At 46.4% G+C, this 13,642-nt stretch overlaps 1 protein-coding gene across 2 annotated transcripts in view; it reads left to right on the plus strand.

The window, feature by feature from the left end:
• CXADR (CXADR cell adhesion molecule) overlaps positions 1 to 13,642 on the plus strand; it is a 73,325-nt gene that overhangs the window by 47,048 nt on the left and 12,635 nt on the right. Inside the window, exons 4-7 of one of the 2 annotated variants that reach the window (XM_088481627.1) lie at positions 1,227 to 1,382; positions 1,505 to 1,627; positions 2,024 to 2,162; positions 8,366 to 8,552. In XM_088481627.1, the coding sequence (XP_088337753.1) occupies positions 1,227 to 1,382; positions 1,505 to 1,627; positions 2,024 to 2,162; positions 8,366 to 8,552 (605 nt within the window). Of the gene's footprint in view, positions 1 to 1,226; positions 1,383 to 1,504; positions 1,628 to 2,023; positions 2,163 to 8,365; positions 10,080 to 13,642 lie in introns of those variants that run through there. The other variant, XM_088481626.1, reaches the window with a different exon arrangement.

The raw sequence follows: 13,642 nt of genomic DNA on the forward strand, positions 1-13,642 counted from the left end.
CAAAATTTTCCTTTTTTTTTTTTTTTTTTTTATAATTTTTTTTTTGCATTTTAAACAAAAGCACAAATCAGACATTTGACACCATTTAAAAACGTTCAGTACTTTCCTAATGCCCACAAACAGCCCTCTATACGGTCCTGCTAACGAAGTCATACATTTTGGGGGGTCCAGGATCCTCTCCTAATTTTTTCATGCACTGCTCTCACATCTCATTTGACAGTCATTTTGCAAACCTCTGGCTGCGAGTACCGTGAAGAGGTATTAATTGGATTGGAGAATTCTTGGGTGCGTGCATTCATGCAAACTCGCTACTCGCAATTTACACCTAATTGGATTGACCCCTCTGTCTCTAAACTCGCCTCCCCTCCACTTCCCCTTCCCATTCATGGGTCTGTCCTTGGCGCATTGCTTTTCTCTCTCTACACTTGTTCCCTGGGAGCTGAGCAGTTGACCTCTCTCCCCCTAATATCTCCACTTCTGACTTCTTCTGTGTCTGCACCTGCCTGTCTGTTGTCTCCTCCTGGATGTCGCAATGCCTTCCCAAAACTCTTCCAAAGTCAAAGTAATCACCTTGCCCTCAGCTGTATGGTACTCTCTCTCTCCTAACCCCCCCCCCCATCCCACATCCAGTCCCTCTCCCAAATCTGCCATTTTCACCTACGCAATATCTCCAGTTTCAGGACCTTTCTCACCCTTGAAGATGCCTACATTATTGTAATCTACACCTCCCTGCCCTTCACCGCTCTACTATCTAGTCTAAACTTTGCTGCCCGCTTCATTGTCCTCTCGTCACTCTATCTCTGTTGCCCCCTCTGCCAGTCACTGCACTGTCTCCCTGTCCCTCTCGGAATCCAATTCAAACTCCTTCCCCCTCATGCCTAGTCAGGACTAGCCTCCCAGCCTTCAAACATCCCCTTAAACTAGTTTCTTCAATGAAACTTACCAGTCGTCCCTCTAATCTCCAGCCTCTACGCTCCCCAACTTTGCTCTCCTCACCTTCTTTGTGTCCATCCATAGCTTTTCTAGATCGTAAGCTCTCACGAGCAGGGCCCTCTCCCTTATGCAATCTGAACACCGCAGTTATGTAATCATGTATGTAAAGTTTTGTTCTTGTCTGTACGATTTTGTACTTCTGCGCTTTGTTGTATGTTTGTACCCTTACATACGGCTCCGCAGAATGGCACCCCATAAATAGAAGGTAATAATGTTCATGTGTATTTTTACAGTTAAGCCGGCAAAGACAAGGTGCTTCATTGAAGGAAAGCAGGAGATTGGGAAAGACCTTTCCATGAAATGTAGTTCCACAGAAGGATCGGTGCCTCTTACATACAGCTGGCAGAAAATCAGTGGGCTTGAAAAGCTTCCAGCAACCGCAACATCTGGTACAAACTGCTAACTTGTTCTACAGAGTCTTACTCCGCGTTCTGTGATATTAACGCACAGCATTCATCAATCTCCCCATGTGTCAATCTGTACTGACGTTATTAAACTTTGCTTCACTTAGATCCGACTGGAAGCGTGCTGTCTGTAAAAAATGCTTCTCAGGAGTATAGCGGCACATACAGATGCACCTCCCGAAACAGAGTGGGCACCGATGAGTGCTTCGTCATCCTCAGCGTCATCCCTAGTAAGTATTTTATTATGTCATAACTGTGTAGTGTTTGTGTTTTTTGATACTGGAATTGTAAGTAGTAGACTGGAGATGTTTTAGCAATAGAACAATTTGCTGGTCATGCACGCTTAATAAAAGAAACACGTAGTTCTAAAATGCGTTTATTGCCTACAGTGAAGGCAAGCGAGTGATTTATGACCTATTTACATTGTAAAGTAGATTTTGAGTTTTGAGGGTTTGGTGACTGTAAAGTAAAGGCTGTAAAAATGACCTATGGCCCGGAAAGTGCTTGTACTGTAGCAGGGGATCCTTCGAAGTCGCAAAGTTTACCGGTGGCGAAGACGAGCAAAATAACCATAATGCTGCACCCGGAGCGTTCCTTATCCCTTTTATACATCTTTGTCTTTCTAGCTCCAAATACAGCTGGAATTATTGCTGGTGCCGTCGTTGGAACGTTGCTGTTCATTATACTTCTGGGACTGCTGATCTTTTGCTGCTGCAGAAAGCAGAAGGAGAAGAAGTATGAAAAGGAAATACAGCATGAAATTAGGTGAGCGCTTTATGATGTGTTAGTGTGCGTTGTTTTTTCTTTTGTGCCGATGTATATGCATTGCTTGCAAGCAGCATCGTCTTCTGCTGGCCAAGCACCTAGGAGATGGCATGTAAGTATTCTAAGGACTGGTAGAGATGTGCGCGAACCCCGTGTTTTGGTTTTGCCAAAACCATCTCAAGTGTTTTGGTTCTTTCCGGTTTTGGATTTGGATAAACACAGCTAAACTCATGTAACTTGGAACTTATAGTATTATTAACATGAATAACCGTCACTTCCAGTCAATTATGACCAACCCACGGCACCTGTAATCTTAAATGCAATCCAGTTAATACGCAAGATCCGTTTTTTTTAAATCCCAGTTCTGAATTGCGAGAAGACCCAGTTCGATTAGGAATCCCAAAGTTCGGGTGTGTTCTGCTTCTCAAAAACCAAACCGCCCATCTCTACCCACTGGTATTTTTTTTTAATGGCCTTACACCAAGTTTTAATGCATGTAAAGTCATGTTAATAGGTCTGACACTAGAAGTAATTACCGTATATACTCGAGTATAAGTCGACCCGAATATAAGCCGAGGTACCTACTTTTACCCAAAAAAACTGGGAAAACTTACTGACTCGAGTATAAGCCTAGTGTGGGAAATGGCAGCAGCTGGTAGTGCCTCCAGTAGTAATTCCCCCTGGTTGTGCCCCCAGCAGTAATCCCTCCTGGTAGTGCCCCCAGTGGTAATCCCCCCTTTCAGTGCCTTCAGTAGTAATCCCCCCCTGGTAGTACCCCCAGTAGTAATCCCCCCTTTTAGTGCCCCCTGTAGTAATCCCCCACTGGTAGTGCCCCCTGTAGTAATCCTCCCCTGGTAGTTCCCCCAGTGATAATCCCCCCTTTTAGTGCCCCCTGTAGTAATCCCCCCTTTTAGTGCCCCCTGTAGTAATCCCCCCCTGGTAGTGCCCCCTGTAGTAATCCCCCCCTTGTAGTTCCCCCAGTGGTAATCCCCCCCCTTGTAGTTCCCCATGTAGTAATCCCCCCTTTTAGTGCCCCCTGTAGTAATCGCCCCCTGATAATGCCCCCTGGTAGTGCCCCCTGTAGTCATCGCCCCCTGGTAGGGCCCCCTGTAGTTCCCCCCCCCCCTAGTAGAGAGAGACGTAAAAAGAATAAAAAAAAAATAAACACTTACCTTAAACTCCCGCTCCTGGTCCCGCCGCTGTCCGCTCCTCCGGCCGCTTTGCATGGGAGAGACGTCGTCATGACGACGTGTCTCCCATCACCCACTGCGGGAGCCGGAAGATGGCTCCCACAGTGGGAGCAGCAGCCGCTGAGAGTCTGACAGACTCTCAGCGGCTGCTGATTACACCAAACACGCAGCTGCCGGCTCCGGCGTCTGTGTGTTTGGCAGTGTGTAGCGCTGACCGAACTCCGTCCGGTCAGGGCTACACTTGACTCGAGTATAAGCCGAGTGGGTACTTTTTCAGCACATTTTTTGTGCTGAAAAACTCGACTTATACTCGAGTATATACGGTACTAGTGGTAAACGGTTTTTACTTTTGCATTTTTGTGCCGTGCACAAGTTCTTTTTTTCCCTTGTTTTTTGTAGGAGTGGGGGGGATGTCACATAAAGAGCTCAAAATGTTTGCATTTGCTATACATTACAAGTAGCATTGTTTTAACATTTAAGAAAAAGGGCTAAAGCAGTCAGCAGGTTTCTCCTGTAGATGTATCTTTTTAAAAACAGCTTTATAATGTTTTATCAAAAGGCAACTGAGAAAAGCTGTTTGCAAATCACCTTATTGATCAGAGGTATAATGATAGGTTAAATGCCTACAAAGTATTATTACTCAAGAAAGAAATGTGATTAAATAAAAAAAAGTGAGGAGGGCTGGTTAGAATGTGTAAACGCTGGCAGTAATAATAATGTTATTTGTAGAGCACTTTTTTCCCAATAGGACTCTGGACCTCATTCAGAGTCGGTCGTTGCGGCTGCATGGTCGTACGCCACCGATGTTCGCTAAACTGCGCATGCATAAAGTTCGCAATGCGCGTGCGCAAACTAGCTGCTACGATCTGAAATTTCTCTCTCCTTGAACACAGCCAGTTCGGTAGGTTGAGTGACAGAATGAGGCGTTTGTGGGTTGTAACAGGGGAAGGTGCTTGAAAACGGGGGAGATCCGAACGCAGGCGTGCCTAATTATGCGAACGGCGTTTTATGGGAGTGCATAATTAACAAAGTAGTGTCATGGCACACGTGACATGGGTGGTTTGTACACTGACCTGATCGTAGTGCTTAAGAGAGGGTATGGTCAACCTTAAGCTCTACGACCAGTTCCGATGGTCTCGATTAATCCTTATATGCCCGGAGATGGCGTGTAATGCGTACGAGAAGGGGGCGTTTTTTTTTTTTTTTGTCTTACGGCCGCATCCTCCCCTTGGTCGGCCAGCTAACGATCCGATCTCAGGGACGCAACTTGCGAGTGCATCATTTGCATATCCGTCCCCTTTTCCCTTACGACCGTGCGCCGCTACGACCGACTCTGAATGAGGCCCTCTGTGCTTAGTAATCGGAATACATCCACTACAGCTCACGCAATTATTAATCATGCGTAGGTAAATGGCAGCTAAACCTAAAAGGCAAAGTGATGCAGTGTAAAGTTATTTTGCATGAAATACTTGTGCTTACAAACACTCCTTTCTTCTACAGTTTGTTTTTTGTTTTTTTAGTATAAACATTTGTAACTTAAGTTTAATCAGATTTAAGCTCAGAGATGTTCACTGGAGCTCTCGTCAATACATGAAGCATAATGTGCAAGATAAAATGTCCCAAAGGGTCTCTTTGCAAATATAACTTGCTGTCCAATCCCATGCAGACACTTCTCGCAGTCTCTTTATCTTTAGGATGCCCGGTATCCTGGGCACTCACCCCCTCATCATCTGGCTGATGTCAGTAGTTATAATAGAGTAGTGAGAAAAGCTATTCACATCCTATAGTTCAAACCTGATGACACCAGGACAGTGATTCCCCCATAGGTGCTGGGCTTAGACAGAGGAGCACATAAGAGCAGCCACCAAGGACACAGTGTCTGCAGGAAAAGTAATCGCTAGATACTCTCTGCTAGGGAGAGTAATGCTTGAGGTAAGGAGATATACTTCTACACTAAAGTTGACGTTTCCTCTACATGTCTATTTGTGATATAATGCCTCACACTTGTAACTGATTCATAGAGTGTATATATAGACTGAGCTGTAATGCATGTTTCCTCAGCCCAGGAGGTTATCTTCATTGTGATGATGACAGGTGCTACTTAACGTTACATTTGTGGTACATCACATGCTCAGAGGAGAAGTACGCCAACTCACATGCTCAGTGAAAAGGTACACTGGCTCTCGGGCTCAGGGAAGAAGCACGCTGACTCTTAGGCTCAGGAAAGAAGCACGCTCACTCTCGGGCTCAGGGAAGAGGCACGCTGACTCTCGGGCTCAGGGAAGAGGCACGCTGACTCTCGGGCTCAGGGAAGAGGCACGCTGACTCTCGGGCTCAGGGAAGAAGCACGCTGACTCTCGGGCTCAGGGAAGAAGCACGCTGACTCTCGGGCTCAGGGAAGAAGCACGCTGACTCTCGCGCTCAGGGAAGAGGCACACTGACTCTTAGGCTCAGGGAAGAAGCGCGCTGACTTTCGGGCTCAGGAAAGAGGCACGCTGACTCTCGGGCTCAGGGAAGAGGCACACTGACTCTCGGGCTCAGGGAAGAAGCACGCTGACTCTCGGGCTCAGGAAGAAGCACACTGACTCTCGGGCTCAGGGAAGAAGCACGCTGACTCTCGGGCTCAGGGAAGAGGCACACTGACTCTTAGGCTCAGGGAAGAAGCACGCTGACTTTCGGGCTCAGGAAAGAGGCACACTGACTCTTAGGCTCAGGGAAGAAGCACGCTGACTCTCGGGCTCAGGGAAGAGGCACACTGACTCTCGGGCTCAGGGAAGAGGCACGCTGACTCTCGGGCTCAGGGAAGAAGCACGCTGACTCTCGGGCTCAGGGAAGAGGCACGCTGACTCTCGGGCTCAGGGAAGAGGCACACTGGCTCTTAGGTGCTCAGGGAAGAAGCACACTGACTCTCGGGCTCAGGGAAGAAGCACACTGACTCTTAGGCTCAGGGAAGAAGCACACTGACTCTTAGGCTCAGGAAAGAAGCACGCTCACTCTCGGGCTCAGGGAAGAGGCACGCTGACTCTCGGGCTCAGGGAAGAGGCACGCTGACTCTCGGGCTCAGGGAAGAGGCACGCTGACTCTCGGGCTCAGGGAAGAAGCACGCTGACTCTCGGGCTCAGGGAAGAAGCACGCTGACTCTCGGGCTCAGGGAAGAAGCACGCTGACTCTCGCGCTCAGGGAAGAGGCACACTGACTCTCGGGCTCAGGGAAGAGGCACACTGGCTCTTAGGTGCTCAGGGAAGAAGCACACTGACTCTCGGGCTCAGGGAAGAAGCACACTGACTCTCGGGCTCAGGGAAGAAGAACACTGACTGTCAGGCTCAGGAAAGAAGAACACTGACTTGGGCTCAGGGAAGAAGCACGCTGACTCTCGGGCTCAGGGAAGAAGCACGCTGACTCTCGGGCTCAGAGAAGAAGCACGCTGACTCTCAGGCTCAGGAAAGAGGCACGCTGACTCTCGGGCTCAGGGAAGAAGCACGCTGACTCTCGGGCTCAGGGAAGAGGCACACTGACTCTTAGGCTCAGGGAAGAAGCACGCTGACTTTCGGGCTCAGGAAAGAGGCACACTGACTCTTAGGCTCAGGGAAGAAGCACGCTGACTCTCGGGCTCAGGGAAGAGGCACACTGACTCTCGGGCTCAGGGAAGAGGCACGCTGACTCTCGGGCTCAGGGAAGAAGCACGCTGACTCTCGGGCTCAGGGAAGAGGCACGCTGACTCTCGGGCTCAGGGAAGAGGCACACTGGCTCTTAGGTGCTCAGGGAAGAAGCACACTGACTCTCGGGCTCAGGGAAGAAGCACACTGACTCTCGGGCTCAGGGAAGAAGCACACTGACTGTCAGGCTCAGGGAAGAAGAACACTGACTGTCAGGCTCAGGAAAGAAGAACACTGACTTGGGCTCAGGGAAGAAGCACGCTGACTCTCGGGCTCAGGGAAGAAGCACGCTGACTCTCTGGCTCAGAGAAGAAGCACGCTGACTCTCGGGCTCAGGAAAGAGGCACGCTGACTCTCGGGCTCAGGGAAGAAGCACGCTGACTTTCGGGCTCAGGGAAGAAGCACGCTGACTCTCGGGCTCAGGAAAGAGGCACGCTGACTCTCGGGCTCAGGGAAGAAGCACGCTGACTTTCGGGCTCAGGGAAGAAGCACTCTGACTCTCGGGCTCAGGGAAGAAGCACACTGACTCTCGGGCTCAGAGAAGAAGCACACTGACTCTCAGGCTCAGGGAAGAAGCACGCTGACTCTCGGGCTCAGGGAAGAGGCACACTGACTCTCGGGCTCAGGGAAGAGGCACGCTGACTCTCGGGCTCAGGGAAGAAGCACGCTGACTCTCGGGCTCAGGGAAGAGGCACGCTGACTCTCGGGCTCAGGGAAGAGGCACACTGGCTCTTAGGTGCTCAGGGAAGAAGCACACTGACTCTCGGGCTCAGGGAAGAAGCACACTGACTCTCGGGCTCAGGGAAGAAGCACACTGACTGTCAGGCTCAGGGAAGAAGAACACTGACTGTCAGGCTCAGGAAAGAAGAACACTGACTTGGGCTCAGGGAAGAAGCACGCTGACTCTCGGGCTCAGGGAAGAAGCACGCTGACTCTCTGGCTCAGAGAAGAAGCACGCTGACTCTCGGGCTCAGGAAAGAGGCACGCTGACTCTCGGGCTCAGGGAAGAAGCACGCTGACTTTCGGGCTCAGGGAAGAAGCACGCTGACTCTCGGGCTCAGGAAAGAGGCACGCTGACTCTCGGGCTCAGGGAAGAAGCACGCTGACTTTCGGGCTCAGGGAAGAAGCACTCTGACTCTCGGGCTCAGGGAAGAAGCACACTGACTCTCGGGCTCAGAGAAGAAGCACACTGACTCTTGGGCTCAGAGAAGAAGCACACTGACTCTTGGGCTCAGAGAAGAAGCACACTGACTCTTGGGCTCAGGGAAGAAGCACGCTGACTCTTAGGCTCAGGGAAGAAGCACGCTGAGTCTCCAGGAGAAAATCTTGTACACTAACTCTTTCTTCTTTTATACAGAGAAGACGTCGCTCCTCCCACAAGCCGCAATTCCACTGCTCGCAGCTACATAGGAAGTAACCACTCTTCTCTAGGATCTTTGTCTCCATCAAATATGGATGGCTATTCAAAGGCTCGATACAACCATGTACCAAGTGCAGAGCTGGAGCGCCCCCCAAGCAGTGCACCAACCTTCACATCACCCAAGGTAGCTGGTCCAAATCTTAGTAGAATGGGAGCCATACCTGTGATGATTCCAGCACAAAACAAGGATGGTTCAATAGTTTAAACTCTCCCTCACATGTAAGCGGCTCCCCCTGATGGGAGCCTTTCAAACTTTGTTTTTTGGTTTTGTCTCCTTCCCCCCACACATTCCAATAGGACACAGCACATGCTGAGCTGTTCTGGAGAGACAGGTCAGCTTCCTTCCTTCCTCTACTGCAGACACAGAGAAGGTTCTGTTCCGGTTACACCATGTTTTCTCATATCTCCAATGAAAGTACCATCTATTTTGTTTTTAGTTAGGAAAGCCATGAAAGCGATTGCTTATTGGGGTAAGGAGTACACAGCTTGAGCAGAAGAGTCAGCATGTCCCACATTTCACATTCATTAAGGAAGGTACCAGTCAAGTATTAGGTTTTCATGTATAGCTGTATAAATGTTGTCCGTCACTGAATCGTAGTGTACAAAAGGTGATCTCGTTTCTAGGAAAGCTTCTGTCCATAGCATGGCATGTACTGGAGTATATTTAAGTGGGGAATGATGGCTGTTGCTTATGCCATTGTATTATTTTTATTTATTTTTTGTTTCCATGCTAGTAATTTGTAACTGAATAGTAATCTAGTTTTGTGTTGAATTCTAACGGATCACATTGCTTAGAGCTGTGGTTCTCAAACTCAGTCCTCAGGACCCCACACAGGTCACGTTTTGCAGGTCACCCAGCAGGAGCACAGGTGCAGTCATTACTCACTGACACAGTTTAAAGATCCACAGGGAGAGCTAATTAATTAACTGGTGATTCTGTGAGGAGACCTGGAAAACATGCACTGTTTGGGGTCCTGAAGACCGAGTTTGAGAACCTATGGTTTAGAGCGTCGGCCAATCCAGCATGACTTGGAACAGTGTAGATCACACTGGTCATTGTGGCTCCTTCTGGTCCTGCTGCGCACACATCAGATCTGTCAGCGGATTGGCCACACATGGTTCTCCCGCTGTCACTGATCTGGTGTCTCGGGGATCTATAGGTGCCGGACTAAGCAACAAGATTGCACCATGCCTCTTTCCACTTTTATTTACGCTTTACCCCCTTCCACTTGGGTCATCAGCGGACTTCACACGCTCAGATAATGAGGGTCACTGGTCACATTTATTTGACACTGTGGTTGATCCATTCTGCCCCTACTGTGTTTGGGTTCTGACGTATCAGGATGGACCATTTAGTGTGGAGAAAAATAAGCCCCATGTCCAACGTAAGTGCGATTTATTATTATTTTTTTTTAAATAAGACAACTGTGGGTTGTATGACTTTGTCATGCTGGCCTAAAGTGAGTATTGTCCTATTGCTGCCAAGGATCATCTAGGAAGTGCCAGTGAACATTAAGTCAGGTAGTGTTCATTCTAGCACTCTGAACCTGTCACAGCCCATGCAGTTCCTCTTTCCTGCCTTGGGGTGTCACGCTCTGCTCTGGTGCTTCTAGCACAGGCTGGCCTGTATATCAGAAGTGTATTGCACCAGCTCAGTGTGCTTAAAAGCACCAGAGCAGAGAGCAACACCCCAGGCAGGAAAGAGGAACTGCACGGGTTGTGACAGGGGCAGGGTGCTAGAACTAACACTAATCAGGTGTTAGTTTCATGAATCAATCACCATATTGTGCCGCTGTATACAGCAGTACAGACCCCGTTACACGTCTGCTCCAGATCTGCGTGCGCAATCTTCCTAACCCGGTGCCTTTATTTACAAGCGAGAACCTTATGCAGGAATGTAACTTTGTGAACACGCATGTGCCTCCCATTCGTCTTTCTAACGGTGCTTTAAAGGTGAAGGCACAGTCTTCAAAATATGGTCTCTTTCTAAATACATTTCTATGATTAAATGTCTGCTAAAGCCATCCTCCTAAACAGGAACAGAATAATGCCACGTAAGGATGTTTTTAAAAGAAAATTTGAATTTGGCGTCAAACCTTAATTATTATATTAAGTACCTGAGTATGAGGATGGGCTCGCTGTATTTCCCTTCTCTTTTTGACACAGTTGATCATGAAATTGGACCGATCTCCTACCCACATTGGACTTCACCAATATGGGTTAGGAGACAGCAGCCTCTCCGCTATGTCCACGCAACATAAATAAGGCGTGCATATTCGTTCAGTCCACGTAACGGCTGCAAGTAATGTCTCTAGGCAACAGGTCTATAAATGAATTTGAGATTTTTATACATATGATAGATTGTGTCAATCTTTTTTAATTTTTCTAAAAATCTAATTGGTGTAATCTTGTTTTTTTTTCCCCCCCTGACAATTCTGTGTTTTGTTTTGTTTTTTGTTTAAATCTTAACGTATGTATCTGTTACAAATTGTTTCTGCAATTGTGCACTGTTTGGATAGTTATCAAAGTGTTGAGATAAGCCAAGCCTTGGTCAATTTTTTTAAATATCTGATTGCTGAATTTCCAAAGCAAACCTGTAAATATGAATTTATTTATCCATGACGGATTTGCTTTAATGTAGTGAGCAAATAAAAACAGTACATATCGAACAGCGGCTGTAATAAAGTTTCTATTTTATATTAAACGTTACCGGAAAGGTACTTCGTATTTGCAGCACCCATTTACCTACAATAGCAAGCAGCCTTTTTTACAATATATTGTATCTTTCAGATCTGGCAGAGCACAATTGTATAGCTTTTCATTTTTATACATAGCTTTCCTAATGAATTTGAGTTGATTTTTGTACACAAAGGGCTTTCAGACCTGTGCTTTTTTTTTTTTTCTTAGTTTTGTGAAATTACTGTACTTTTTAAAATAAAAATAAGTGATGAAATCCAGACTTGTCTCTCTCAGCATTTTGTCTGAAATTCCTTATTTCTGACTTTTCTCTGGTTTTAAAAACACTAACCAATTCTTCATGGTTTCTGAGCCTTTCTCCGAATAATTACAGTGCAAGACAAAGACGATATAGATGGCCTTGCGCATTTCATAGGTTTTTAGCCAGCAATGCAATGGGCACCCTATGAAATTTGATGGGCGAGAGTTTGCAAGCATTTGAGAATGTCTTGCATAAGCTTGTCCTAATATGTTTTCTGATCTCCAGCTGAGGACTTATTTGGGGGGTGAATGGTTTTTCAAATTGCATTCTAAATAGAAAGCGCTGGCAAAATAACTGAAGCCAAAAATCAGTTGCTGTTTAGCTCACTCTCTGTTTAAGACCAGTTATGTTTTAAACATGATACAAGAAACTTTTCGGAATAGGTTATAAGTTCTTTTAAAGGTGCAGCAACTTACGAAAAAAAATAAAACAAATGTTATATTTTAGTGAACGCGTTCAACTGATATTCGGAAGAATTATTTAAACTTGGATATTTAGCTCTTTTAACTGGTTAAGCCTAATACTCTACTCAAAAATATGACCTTTTGTAAGTTTAATGAGCTCCTTTTATCATAACAAAATATCATTGTTGGCTATTGTTACCATACCTGGCAACATTTTATTAGAGTTATTAAAATATAAACACGCCACAGCTCCCTTCCCTGACTCAGTACCCCAGCAGTCCTTGGAAGATGGCCACAGACCTAGTCATTGGTACACGATAAACATGGTTACCCAAGACATCACTAGGAGGGCTACTGCAAAGCATCAGTCACCGTAGATTCCCATGATTGGAGTATAGTTTTCTGGGAATTGTTGATATACAAGTCATGTTGGGCATTTGGAAAGCAGCTTTAATGCTGTTGAATGGATGCCACAAACTTTGTCTTCTTCTTTGTGGGGACCAACTCATCGGCCAGACCTAACTGAAGGACCACTGGATGCATTAAAATGGGGACATCAAGCAAACTAGCCTCCAGAACTGTCGCATTTCACACAACCGCACATGATAGGGTAAAACGAGCCTGTATAGTATCTTCTGGCCAGCGACTGGGCTCTGTGTCATTTTCTTGGAAGCAGTATAAGGGGATTTAAAAGTAACCAACGAAAGATCCATTTTATAGCTAGTTCTGGCTTGGAGCCTAATGGTCGCCTTCAGCATTACTGCTGGCTTCACACCCTCATTCACATGGATGTTAAATTGTAATCGGAACAATGACCAGCATTATCTTGTAGTGTACTCTTTGCAGGCACAGAAACAGACAAATCTCAGGTGCACAACTCCAAATTATTAATAATATATATAAATGCAATAAAATTTTGCAATCAATAGAGGTTTTTAGCATAATCATGGCCAAGGTTATGGGCCTACCCACCATATCCAGGTAACCTCTTTCGGGTAGGTCCCTAACATACTAGGGTTCAAATCCAGAGCGCAGGACCCCCCAAAACTGGCCCAGCCAAGCTGCCCCAGGGCACCACCATAGTAAGAAAAGTGCAGTGTAAAGAGAGAGTTAGGAGCAGCTGCATATAAACAATGAAAATAAAAAAGTGAAGTACATATATATTAAACACACAGTGAAGGGTTAAAATGTATTATAAAGGAAAATGTGTTATACTGCAGTACCCTGAAACAGATCAACCAATGCAATCCAGGGAGACCCACGCCCCAAAAATGAACCAAAGTTGCACTACAGTATATAACTTGTTTTCCTACAAGTTATATACTGTAGTGCAACTTTGGTTCATTTTTGGGGCAAAATGAACAACAACATTAGTCTAAAAATACACATCATCATCATCAATGGCGTTGTCCAACTAATCACACCAATAATAAGACGTACAATAAGCAGTGAGAACACAAGAACCTGATGGTTAGTATCTACACTACAGTGTCTTCTCGTGTCCATTCATGAGTCCTCCGTAAGGAGGTGTATGGAAGGGTCCAGAGGAGGGAACCTACTGCTCTAAGCATTCTGAGAATGTGAAGAACGTGTCTGCCAAATGCAATAGGAAGGCAAATAGATTGCTATCTTCTTGCTGTACTTACTATGCAGTATAGAAATTCACATGTATGACCTACCTAGCCAGTCACTGTCACCTATACCCCCTATCTTGCTGACACTCCTTTTCATCGTTGGTGCAGACGCCCAAGCAGTGAATTTTACAGCAAAGAAAAAGAATCCACAAACACTTATCATTATATCCTAGCTAAG

This window comes from Taudactylus pleione, unplaced genomic scaffold (assembly GCF_031769625.1).
Source record: "Taudactylus pleione unplaced genomic scaffold, aTauple2 ptg000276l, whole genome shotgun sequence".
NCBI lineage: Eukaryota > Metazoa > Chordata > Amphibia > Anura > Myobatrachidae > Taudactylus > Taudactylus pleione.